The following is a 12,558-nucleotide window of genomic DNA, read 5'->3' as shown; positions in this document are numbered from 1 at the left end:
ATATAATAATATATATAATAATTATATTACATATAATAATAATTATATTATATTTAATTAATCTTTATTTATATATATACTTACTTTTATAATTAACAATCTACTTATTTCTATTTAAAATTAATTTAACAATACAATTTAAATTATTTATTATAAATTTAAAAGTTTAAGTAATAATTTATATATTTTAAAATGAGAATGGTTATAATAACACTGGTATAACTTTTATACTAAGTATTCCACCGCTCAATAAATTTATATTAAATGTGAATTTTGTAAATCCAACCGATAGATTAAAAGTTCATATCACTTTATATGTTTATATCAATTTTTGTTAAAATTAAACAACAACTTAAAAGTAATCAAAGTGCTCATATTTTATTTGAAATGAATATATTACGTCAATTTTGTTTTATAAGATTCTGTATATATGATCTAAGAGTAAAAAACTTTCAATCTAACGGTTGAATTTATAAAATTCACATTTAATATAAAGTTATTGAGCGATGTAATACTTAGTAAAAGTTACACCGATATTATTATAACCCTTCTCTTTTAATATATTATTTTTATAAATTAAATTTTAACATTTTAAATAAATTATTAATTAACTTAATATTTTTATTCATCTTAAATCTAAGATATAAAATTCAAAAAATGTATTTATCCTTGTTTTATTTTCTAATTGTCAACCATTAATAAAATACTAATTTAAAATTTAAATATAAAAATTCAATTAAAAATAAAGTTATCATAAGTTAGAAATATATATTATAAATATGGATCAAAATAAATAAGAAATTTTAAAATTCATATACTCTAATTAAAAAACTGCCTAAAAATCCAATCGTAAAAAAAAACTCTAAATTTTTTTTCACATAAATAACTATTGGTATTAATTATGTAGGAGTGCATATAAATATTTTTTTAATATAAATTAATGTCTTGCTCTTACAAAAAAAAAGAAAATGGGATTGATACTCAACAAAAATATTATCATCACTTTTAAGCAATTTATAAATTTTTTTAAGTTTTACTTAGTAACCGAATAGAATTTCGTCGCTAACTTTAACTAATATTTAGCTACCGAATAAAATTTTGTTGCTAATTTTAACTAGTATTTAGCAACCGAATAGAATTATATCTCTAATTGTAACTAATATTTAGCGATTGAATTTAATTCTTTCGCTAAAAAAAACAATTTCTGATTTAGAGACCGAATTCAATTCCGTCACTAATTTTAACTAATATTTAGCGACCGAATTAAATTTCGTTGCTAAATTTAACTACTATTTAGCGACCGAATTCAATTCCGTCGCTAATTTTAACTAATATTTAGCGACTTAGCGACCGAAATAGCGATTGAATTTAATTCTTTCGCTAAAAAAAACAATTTCTGATTGAGAGACCGAATTCAATTCCGTCGCTAATTTTAACTAATACTTAGCGATCGAATTTAATTCCGTCGCTAAATTTAACTACAATTTAGCGATCGAATTCAATTTCGTCGCTAATTTTAACTATTATTTAGCGACCAAATTAAATTCCGTCACTAAAAAAAATCAAACTTTATAATTTAGCGACCGAAATAGCGACTGGATTCAATTTCGTTGCTAAATTTAACTATAATTTAGCGACCAAATTCAATTTCGTTGCTAATTTTAACTTATTTAGTGACCGAATTCAATTTCGTTGCTAATTTTAACTATTATTTAGCGACCGAATTAAATTCTGTCGCTAAAAAAAATCAAAATTTATAATTTAGCGACCGAAATAGCGACGGAATTCAATTTCGTTGCTAAATTTAACTACTATTTAGCGATCGGATTCAATTTCGTTGCTAATTTTAACTATTATTTAGCGACCGAATTAAATTCCGTTGCTAAAAAAAATCAAAATTTATAATTTAGCGACCGAATTTAATTCCGTCACTAAATTTAACTACTATTTAGCGACCAAATTCAATTCTGTCACTAATTTTAACTACTATTTAGCAACCAAATTAAATTCCGTCGCTAAAAAAATCAAAATTTATAATTTAGCGACTGAAATAGAGGCCGAATTTAATTCCGTCGCTAAAAAAAAATCAACATTTATAATTTAGCTACCGATTTTCTAGCGACGACTTATTTTAGTCGCTAAATCGGTCGCTAAATCAGTCGCTATTTAGCGACTGATAAATTTCAGTTGCTAATTTCGGTTGCTATTTTGAAATTTTCTAGTAGTGCAAGATTTTGATGATATGGCTCTCAGGACTCGATTGCTCAGTGAAATGGCTTTGAAGTTGATGAAGCTTGCAAAAAAAAATTGTTTGGCTGTAAGACTCAATTTAATTTGCTTGCCAGAGCTATTTTATAGTGAACATAATTTATTTTCTTCTATTAGAATATTTGTTATGATTGATTTTTGTTATACTCAGATTTGTTCCCACTTTATTGTGTATAAATTTGGATTTAATTGCATATATTTATTGTATTTTATTTACTGAATCAGGAATTGGAATATTTGTAATTAATAATCATTAAGTGTCATTAATTATATATTCAATTTTAGGTTTATAACAAGTTAGTTTCTACATTTTTTCTGTCCAAATTTTATATACACATATATTATAACCTTGTAACCTAGAGCACAGATGAATGTCAAGTCACTCATGTTTCACTTTTTCCCTATGCAGAATCACATTTTTGAACCTTGTTTGATACTTTAGCTAGGAATATTGTTGTCCTATATATTTAGCACTTCAGATTCCAACTTAGCCTGATTAATTGATCTAGAACCACTACTACATATATACCATTTTACATCGGTTATTTAACATTATTTACATCGGTTCTAAAACCGATGTAGAATAGAGTGACGTAGTATGTGTATACTATTTTACATCGGTTTTAAAACCGATGTAAATTTGTGCATAATTTTACATCGGTTCTATATATAACCGATGTAAATTTGGTACAAATTTACATCGGTTATTCATAAAACCGATGTAAACTTGTCTCCATTTTCTTCATCATGAGTAGCCGTAGCAAGTGCTGAATCCGCAACAGGTGCAACAGATTTTTCTGAAGTTGGATCAGCAGCTGCATCAGCTGCCTTTTTGGTTATGGCATCACCGCCTAATTTAGACGGACCAGCACCTTCTTTGGTGCCATCAAAGATTTTATTTGAGTGCGCAACAGCAGCTGCATCAACAACTTGAGTATTTAAGGCCTCACCGCATGATCCAACACCATGCTTGCATTCACGTCGAATGACTCAGCTGCACCAACCGTCATCATGGCATCTGCACCGCCAGCTGAATTAGGCACCGCTATTGATCCACCCCCACGATAAAGGTCATGACCAGCAGCTTTCTGAACAGCAGAGTGTGCACCAGCTGCTTGATTACGTGGCCCCTCATGAGTCTGGTGCATGGCTTGAACACGTGCTCCATTTCCTGCATGGCTACATGCAGTATCATCGTGGCCTATGCAACAACACGTAGAACATGCATTTAGGTGTATTCCACTAGTTATCATTCAATTAAGTGCGGCTGACTTTTATTACTGTAGTTTTAAACTAATATTGGAATATGTATCATTCTACACGCTAAAAGGAAGCTGGCTCTCAAACAAGATGAAGATCCTGATACTCAAAGGAATCTGGATGTGAAAATGAAACATGTTATTGTAAACAAAAAGGCTCTCCAAAGTACAGAAGCTCATGTTTCTCGCAATATACCGCCATATGATGCTTCTGCAACTACACCTCACGAGGCATATGTATTGGACAAAATCATTCTTAAGGGAGAATGGGATTAACTTGTTGACATTTATAATAATTTACATCTGGGAGAAGAAGCTGACTTTAATAAGAAATTAAAGAAATTAAAGAAATTAAAGTCAATAAATATAATTAAAGAATTTATTTTTATCAACATTATAGAAATGTATGTAACTAATAAGACACTATTATTATCATGATTATTATTATTTAAAAACTCTAAAGTGAATAAATATTTTGTTAGTTATCTACAGAACCTCTTTTAAATTTGCACACAGTTAGCTCCTTCAAACCAAGGAGTTGTTTTCTAATCCTTCGTAAATAAATCCATTCAGTTCCTTGGTAAAGTGATGAAATTGACTTAGGGAAGATACAGACATGGCACCTACTGCATTCTTTCTAATACTAGGATATCTTTTAATTTATAGTCCAATGGAAAAATGAGGCTTCTGTCAAAATGATATTTTCCAAGTTTACACCAGACAAAAATAATTTTCAACCAATTAGATTCTAAAGACAAGAACAATAGGAAAAAAAATTAATTCCTTTAGATTGGTTTGCATTAAGCGTAAGGTACAGATGTACATTCAAATTGAAATCTGAATGAGAAATCTTTTAACTAAAAAAAATATGAAATTTTGAATTAAATTTAATTAAATGAAACAGAATTATTTTGTAGCATGCACCTCCCAGGAGGAGGAAACACTTTTGACATGGACATACAAGTCACAGCAGAATGAACGGTGTCAAAGCCAGGAATAGTTTAAGTCAGTGTGACTCACCAAGAGTTGCCATGACTGCTGCAAAGATAATAATGCCAACTGGTTGCACTCTTAGCTTTCCAATTGGATATTTATGGATATTTATGTTCTTCATTGCAAGGTGAGTGAACCAAAGTATGCCACCAGCCATGAGATCAAGCAGAGAATCCAAAGTTGATGTTGTAATAGCTATTGACCCACTCCTTACAGTGGCATAAATCTAGGCATAGATACGTACATATAGTTATTTTATAGAAGAATTATCGGCAAGTACAATAGAAAAAGAAACACTTAAGGAGCTAATTATGACTAAAACAATCAATCAAGCTTCTTCCATATGTTCATATTGACACATGTATAAATTAATTTGTAAAATTTATCTTATTTAACTTCTCTAAAAGTTGATTTTAACTTATATACAAGTTAATTTTAACTTCTCTAAAAGATAAATGTTTTGAATAGCATAGAAAGATTATTAAAATACCTTGGTCCATATACAATGATGGAAGTACAGATTGGTGAAACCCAAAATAACAGATTCACAAAGCATCAAGAAATTATCAGTTTATCCGCAAGTATCAAAGCTTGAGCCACTTATTTTAAATTGAGGATAAAAAGAGCAAGTGCATTAATACAAAATTAAAAGATATCACAAGCATACATACTAAATGGACCAATTATAAAAACATCAACACAACGACCAGAAAAGTTATCATCTTGAACAGTCACAAACAAATTATATGTAAATGTAGCTGTACCATAATAAAGACAAAGCAAAGAATTGGTAACCTGCGTAGTCTTTTCGCAACCAGTCTCACCAGATATGAAAACTACCTGCTTTGAAACAAATGAAAGAAATATTAAGACCAAAACACATACAAAAATCTAATCTGCAAATTCAATTTAATTGTATGTTGAAATGCACTAAAACTAAAATCTTATTCAACTATGTTATTAGATATATTTAACATGTCAATGTGAATCATATAAGCTTAGTGCACTCAGCACCCAAGGTACTGAGTATATGCATATCCAAAGGCAATTTTACAAAGAAAAATAAATTAACCTGGTGAGATTCAACAGTGGGTGTAATTGCATCCTTGAAAGATATTTAGTTCCCTTATATCCAAGTCAACTCTAACCAACAAAATTCATACATCGTTAAGCTCGAAGGGTCCTTCTCTTGGTCGATGGTGGGACTGCAATTGAAGTAAATATTTTTGTTAATTTTTGTTTCACACACAGATCAAATAGTTTATGGTTATTGGTCGCTGAGGCATCCCAACGTCTAAGTCTAACCAAAGCCAAAGATTTTTTATTGTGGGTCTTGGACTTTGTGGTGTTAGACAATTAGACCCAAAAGAAATGAACCCATGATTAACCATCAACAGAGTTTGAATCTTGATGCTTAATTCTTTCTTACATGTGATGAAAATTGACTTAAGAAGTGATGGAGGGAGACAGGATTTAGATGGAAGATAAAAGAATTGAAAGCATACCTCATGCATGTGCCACAAGGAAGCATGCCAGAGAGCCTCATGAGCCCATCTAGCCCAAAACTCCATACCCACCTGAAAATCAGACATACCCACTTCAATTTATCACCCCAAAATTCTGGATTCAAAACCATCCAAACCTTAATCGGAAATTTTGAACCATAATTACTCACAGCAGCTCCCACTGATAGAGCAAATGTGCCAAACATTTCGGACCAAGGCACTTCTCCACCCTACACCAACCAAACCCAATTTCATATTCAGATTATATTCACATGCCAATGTGAAAACATAATTAAAGAAAAAAAAAAGTAGTTTATACACTCACACTACTGTTTGACATCAGTGGCTACAGAGTCCGAAACTGGAGTAGTTATACAGATCTGCTTCATGCCTTGTCGAAGCAAACTGCAAGCAAACCTGTACCGCAGAAAAAAAATAGATGAATTATTTGTGAGGAGTAGGAGTAGGAGTATGAGGGAAGAGAAAAAGAAAATGGTTTTGGTATTGCTTAAGTTGGCACCTGGCATGTGATGTAGGTATCGGTGGTGCCTCTTCTTCTTCTTCTTCCCTGAATCAAAAACCCTAATTCTCCATTTCCCACCATGATTCGGTAACTATCATGTACAAAGAGCGAGGAGGAGTGTCCGTTTCCTCCAAATCGGAGGATCGCAAGCGAATCAACGACGTCCTCGACAAGCACCTCGAGTGATCCTCTCCCTTCAGCAACGAACTCACGTCAAGACCACCACGTCTCGGGAAAACTCCTTCGGGAGCGTCTCCAAACCCTAAACCATCATCACCCATTCGTACAAGATCAGAGACGCAACACCTAAGAAAGAAGGGTTTCAATGTTTACCTATAAGAGTTTCAACGAGCCTAGTAGTGTATCAGAAAATCAGCTTCGAAGATCAATGACCTTGCTAGTGTGTGATTCACGCGAGCTAGGTACCTTCAAAGTTCAATCTGTGCTAGCCCTAAAGGTAATGTGCTTCCAGCAGAGATGACCGTGTGCGAAATTTTGCAGAGGTGCTAAAGGCACTGTGCTCGCGCGGAAAGGAGAAAAGAAATTGCTCATATATTCTACATCGGTTAAAAGAAAACTCGATGTAAAATACTTCATGTTTACATCGGTCTTGCGAAGAACCGATGTAAATGTGCTTACAGTTTCTATTATTTTACAAGTTTGCCACCGCATATAATTTTTACATCATTTCTTCGAGAACCGATGTAAATGTAGTGATGTAAAACAATAATTTTCTAGTAGTGAACCATAAAAATGTGTTGATAATGTCTTTAATACTACAATGTAGTTTTTGTTGTGTTTGTTATGGTATTTTCCATATGGCTAGTACGATTAGTTCTGAAGTACCAGAACGATTATATCTCTTTTATTTTATATTTCTCTAACAGTACTTTAGTCATTTTCTCTAACAGTAAGATGGAATTGCATTTTATCTTTTGATGAGAGGGAAAGTAGCATGGGTGCAATAAGGAGGTACTAATTGGCCTATCCAAAAAGCAGACAAGCAAAGTTCTGAATGATAAGTTAAATTAGTATAAACATTTTAAGAGGAGAAAAAGAGGGGAATTTACTATAAATGAAAATAAATAACTATATTGAGGATGGAGTGAAATATAGTGAAATCCAGTAAAAATTACACTTTTTTTTTTTGTCTATTACATTATTTCCCCCTTCTTTTATACATATGCTTATGCCAACTTTATTTCCATTGCCTGTACTTCTTGCTAGTTGCAAAAATTGCTATTCAGTTTAAATTATTCATTTGATGCTTATACTTCTTCTATTTTAAATTTTAATTTTAATTTTGCATATATGTTGTCAATAAATTTCAATTTTGCCCATTTCAATTTTCAACTACTTAAAAATTTTGATTCACGCAAACCACACGCAATTCAAAAATTACAAGACTTCATATTTTCCATTTAAAAAAAAAAAAGAAAAAGAAATCAGGTAACTCACTTTTGCAAGTTGGTATGCTATGTCTTAATAGAATCATAATATAATAATTGTTAACAAATTTTAATCTGACAAAAGGCATTGCTAACTCTATTTTTGATATATATAAATTGTTCTATTTTAATATTTTTTTATTATTTTGAAAGTCTCGCTCCTCTTTTTCACATTTATAATCAATAGTTTATTCATTTTTCAGACCCCACATTTCAGCTTATTCCCTCAAACCCTCAGGTATTGTTTCTTATTCTTCTTCTCTTTATACTCAAACCCTATATTCTTTCTTCTTCTTCTTTTTCTGGCCATTATACTCGATACATATTCACCTTCCTATATTCATCTTGAGGTATTTTTTCTTTCTTTTCTTCTCATTATACTCACTGTATTGTCTTTACTTTATCCTCTTTTTTTTTTTTTTTTTTTTTTTTTTCTTTTTTGAAGACAATGGAAATCGTGGATTTTTCTACAGTCTTGCTATAATGCTCGTGCCATAGCCATAATCTCCTCAATTACCTTGAGGTATTTTTCTCATTATTTGTGGTGCTCAAGGTATTTTTCTCATTATTTGTGATGTATCACAATATTTATTATAGCTGTTTATTTGTATATATTATTTAAATTATTGCTATTCTTTTGTTAATTTTAAATTGCTATTGAGCTATTTATTTTTCTCATTATTTGTGGTGCTCGAGGTATTTTTCTCACTATTTGTGATGTATCACAATATGTATTATAGATTTTTATTTGTATTATTGAAATTATTGATATTCTTTTGTTAATTTTAAATTGCTATTGAGCTATTTATTTTTCTCATTATTTGTGGTGATCGAGATATTTTTCTCACTATTTGTGATGTGTCACAATGTTTATTATAGTTGTTTATTTGTATTTTTGAAATTATTGATATTCTTTTGTTAATTTTAAATTGCTATTGAGCTGTTTATTTTTCTCATTATTTGTGGTGATCGAGATATTTTTCTCATTATTTGTGATGTGTCACAATGTTTATTATAGTTTTTTATTTGTATTATTGAAATTATTGATATTCTTTTGTTAATTTTAAATTGCTATTGAGTTGTTTTTTCAACTTTTGAGTTCTAAAATTTGTTTGGATTGATGTCTATAATTTTTCTTACAATTGGAATCTTTAGTTGTTCTTAATTGTTCCTAACCTTCTCCATACAGTTTTTATTGCTCTTAGTTGTTCCTTTAGTGTGGTGACTATGGTGTTAAAAATGTGGTAAATATTAAAACCTCACAACTACACACTTAGATGTTAGGACCTTTTAGATTTATATTAATTATAACATTTTTATAAACGACAGAAGATGGATATTCAACAAAGTTGTGGTTGGATGTATGATAGACTAAATTCAGATCGAAGGGGATATACTAACGCATTTTTAAATGGGGTAGATGAATGTGTCTTATGCATCCCTACAAACAAACTTATCAAATGGAAAAATGAGATGTCCTTGTTCTAAATGCAAAAACTTGAAGTTCTTAAATTCTGAAGAAGTTAAAGTTCATCTTTATAAGAAAGGATACATACTTGATTATTGGTATTGGACATGTCATGGAGAAAGTGATCTAGACCTGTGTGTAACTTTTAATACCCATACTACTACTACACACGAGGGATATAATGATCATTTAAATAGATTTGAGAACATGGCTTATGATGTTGTTGGTTCAGACTACGAAACCCATTATGATCAAGAAATGGATGAGTCTCCAAATATAGATGCTCAAAAGTTTTATGACTTGCTACATGCAGCTCAAAAGCCATTATGGCCAGGATGTAATGATCATACTAAATTATCTGTTGCTGTTAGATTGCTGGCAATTAAATTAGTGGGAAACATGTCCCAACGATCTTTTGATCAAACAGTGTCTCTTATGAAGGAGACACATCCTCCAAATAATCTTATCCTGAAAGATTATTATAGGACAAAAAAAATAGTTTCAAAACTTGGTTTGACAGCGAAAAAGATTGATTGTTGTATCGATGGTTGTATGTTGTTCTACACTTTTGAAGATATGCAATTAAAAGAATGCAAGTTTTGTCATAATCCTTTTTACCAAAAAAAAAAAGGTTGGCATGGGTAAATACAAAGAAGTACCTGTGAAGAGAATGCATTACTTACCACTCATTCCAAGGCTTAAGAGATTATATGCCTCAATGAGTTCTGCTCCACATATGAGGTGGCATTATGAGAATAGACGAGAATTAGGGGTGTTGTGTCATCCATCAGATGGTGAAGCCTGGAAGCACTTTGATCAAATGTATCTTGAATTTGCAAGTGAACCAAGAAATGTGAGGTTTGGTTTAAGTGTCGATGGTTTTGTGCCTTTTACTAATACTGCTAAACATTATTCTTGTTGGCCAGTAATTGTCACACCTTATAATCTTCCTCCAGAACTATGCATGACAACTCCTTATATGTTTTTGGCATTACTCATTCCTGGACCACATAATCCCAAAGGTAAGATAGATGTGTATTTGCAATCGTTGATAGATGAGCTAAAACAGTTATGGGATGAAGGAGTGGTGACATATGACATTTCGAGGAAACAAAATTTTGTAATGAAAGCTACACTAATGTGGACTATTAGTGATTTTCCTGCATATGCAATGTTGTCAGGTTGGAGTACATCTGGTAGATTAGCATGTCCGTATTCTATGAATCAATCAAAGGCTTTCAGATTGAAAAACGAAAGTAAATTTTCTTGGTTTGATTCACATCGTCAATTTTTGCCTATGAACCATTCTTTTAGGAGAAATAAGGATGCATTTTACAAGAATCGGATAGAAAAATCTCAACCACCTCAGCTTTTAAGTGGGAATGAAGTATGGGAACAAGTTTGTTGTCTCCCAAAAATAATTGAGGTTAGTCCTTGTATATGTGATGGACATGGTGTGTCTCATAATTGGACAAAGCAGAGCATCTTTTGGGAGTTGCCTTATTGGAAAACCAACTTAATATGACATAATCTTGATGTGATGCATATAGAGAAAAATGTCTTTGTTAATGTCTTTAATACAGTGATGGACATCAAAGATAAGACTAAAGATGATGTTAATGCAAGAAAAGATTTAAAAGAGCATTGTCGACGACGTGAATTAGAACTATAAGTGCATACTAATGGAAAAGAGTTAAAGCCTAAGGCAAAGTTTGTTTTATCCAATGAACAAAAAAAGGTTGTCTGCAAATGGGTTAGTGAGTTGAAAATGCCTGATGATTATGTCTCAAATTTTCATAAATGCGTAAACATAGAAGAAAGGAATTTTTATGGAATGAAAAGTCATGATTGTCATGTTTTCATGGAGAGACTATTACCCATTGTTTTTCGTGCATTAACATATTAAGTATGGAATCCTATTACCGAGTTAAGTAAATTTTTTAAGGATTTATGCTCAACAATATTACGAGTAGATGATTTGTTGTTGATGGAAAAACATTATTATTACAACATGTAAGTTGGAACGAATCTTTCCACTTGCATTCTTTAATTCCGTGTTTATGTTTTAAAGCCTATATTCATTTTCCAATTTTGTGTTTTAAAATTATCCATTCAGTTATCAAAAACAAAATGTTTTGAAATTATCCTCCATGTTTTTTCGCTGACAGTTCACGTATGACGTACATCGTTAATAGTTTAGACTTTAGATAAGTATCAATTTAAAATATGAAAGTATTTAACGCTTTTGCTTTTAACCAACTAATACAGAAGATGATTCGGTAAGATAAGATTATTTTAAGTAATTAAAGTAGTTAAAGTAGTTTTTTCTTAGTTTTTTTCTTTCTTAAAATTATTTTTTTCCCTTAAGACAATTAATTTTATTTACAATTTATACAATTTCGTTGCCTATATATACGATCGTTTCGTTAAACATGGATATCATTAAAATCTTGAAAAAAAATGGTGTTTTGTTCTTCCAAAGGATCCTTGGGTGTTATGTTGTATTCCTTGGTGATTTATTTTCTTGCATTTCAGTATTGCTACGTTGATGCAAACTCAACGCTAGTTGTAAATGCTGCTACCAAAGCCACTACAAGGCGAATTCCTGACACCTTTCTTGGAGCATTTCTCGAGGTAATGCAACAAATTATTCTCCTTGCATTGCATGCATGGCATCAATATTCAACTTTAAAATTGCTAATTAATGCAAATGAAACAAATTTGGAGTTTGAAAATTTCCTTTTAGCTAAACACATGTTTTAAAATATTTACAAAATTTATTTATTAAATAAACGAAATATAGACCAAATCACGAAAGGTAAACCAAACTCATTTCTAAAGATGTATTACATAATAACCTATTTTTCAGGAGATGAACCTATAGAAAACAAGTATCAGAAAAAAAGAAGAAAAAAAATTCAATTTCTAAAATGGTCATCAATTTCTTTGAACTTATTTTTCAGGAGATTAATCATGCTGCCGTCGGGGGACTGTGGGCAGAACTTGTTAGCAACAGAGGTTATATCCATATCCCAAAAACAATTCTTCATCTTTGTCTTCCTAGTTCAATGTTTCATTTAGATTTCAATATATT

General features: G+C 31.0%; 1 protein-coding gene and 1 long non-coding RNA gene across 3 annotated transcripts; one reads left to right on the top strand and one right to left on the bottom strand.

The window, feature by feature from the left end:
- Positions 1-2,748: 2,748 nt before the first annotated feature.
- On the bottom strand, positions 2,749-7,083 carry LOC114915081 (uncharacterized). 2 transcript variants are annotated; one of them, XM_083074094.1, is made up of 9 exons: positions 6,882-7,083; positions 6,546-6,810; positions 6,351-6,442; positions 6,196-6,255; positions 6,026-6,097; positions 5,593-5,725; positions 5,285-5,360; positions 4,548-4,746; positions 2,749-3,469 (listed from the first exon to the last, which is right to left on the bottom strand). In XM_083074094.1, exons 7-9 carry the CDS (start codon positions 5,285-5,287, stop codon positions 3,207-3,209), a joined length of 465 nt encoding a protein of 154 aa, XP_082930220.1. In that variant the 5' UTR covers positions 5,288-5,360; positions 5,593-5,725; positions 6,026-6,097; positions 6,196-6,255; positions 6,351-6,442; positions 6,546-6,810; positions 6,882-7,083; the 3' UTR covers positions 2,749-3,206. The 2 variants fall into 2 exon arrangements, with proteins under 2 accessions (XP_082930220.1, XP_082930221.1); XM_083074095.1 differs by having other exon boundaries at positions 5,316-5,360; positions 6,882-7,080.
- A 167-nt stretch (positions 7,084-7,250) lies between these two features.
- LOC145957605 (uncharacterized) lies at positions 7,251-12,098 on the top strand. The gene is made up of 3 exons (XR_014433648.1): positions 7,251-8,346; positions 8,442-8,519; positions 12,000-12,098. It is a non-coding gene; the product is annotated as an uncharacterized LOC145957605 (long non-coding RNA).
- The last annotated feature ends 460 nt before the right edge of the window (positions 12,099-12,558 follow it).

The sequence above is a fragment of the Cajanus cajan genome, chromosome 4 (genome assembly GCF_000230855.2).
Source record: "Cajanus cajan strain Asha chromosome 4, NIPB_CcT2T_4, whole genome shotgun sequence".
Lineage (NCBI taxonomy): Eukaryota > Viridiplantae > Streptophyta > Magnoliopsida > Fabales > Fabaceae > Cajanus > Cajanus cajan.
This window is presented reverse-complemented; position numbering and strand designations above follow the sequence as displayed.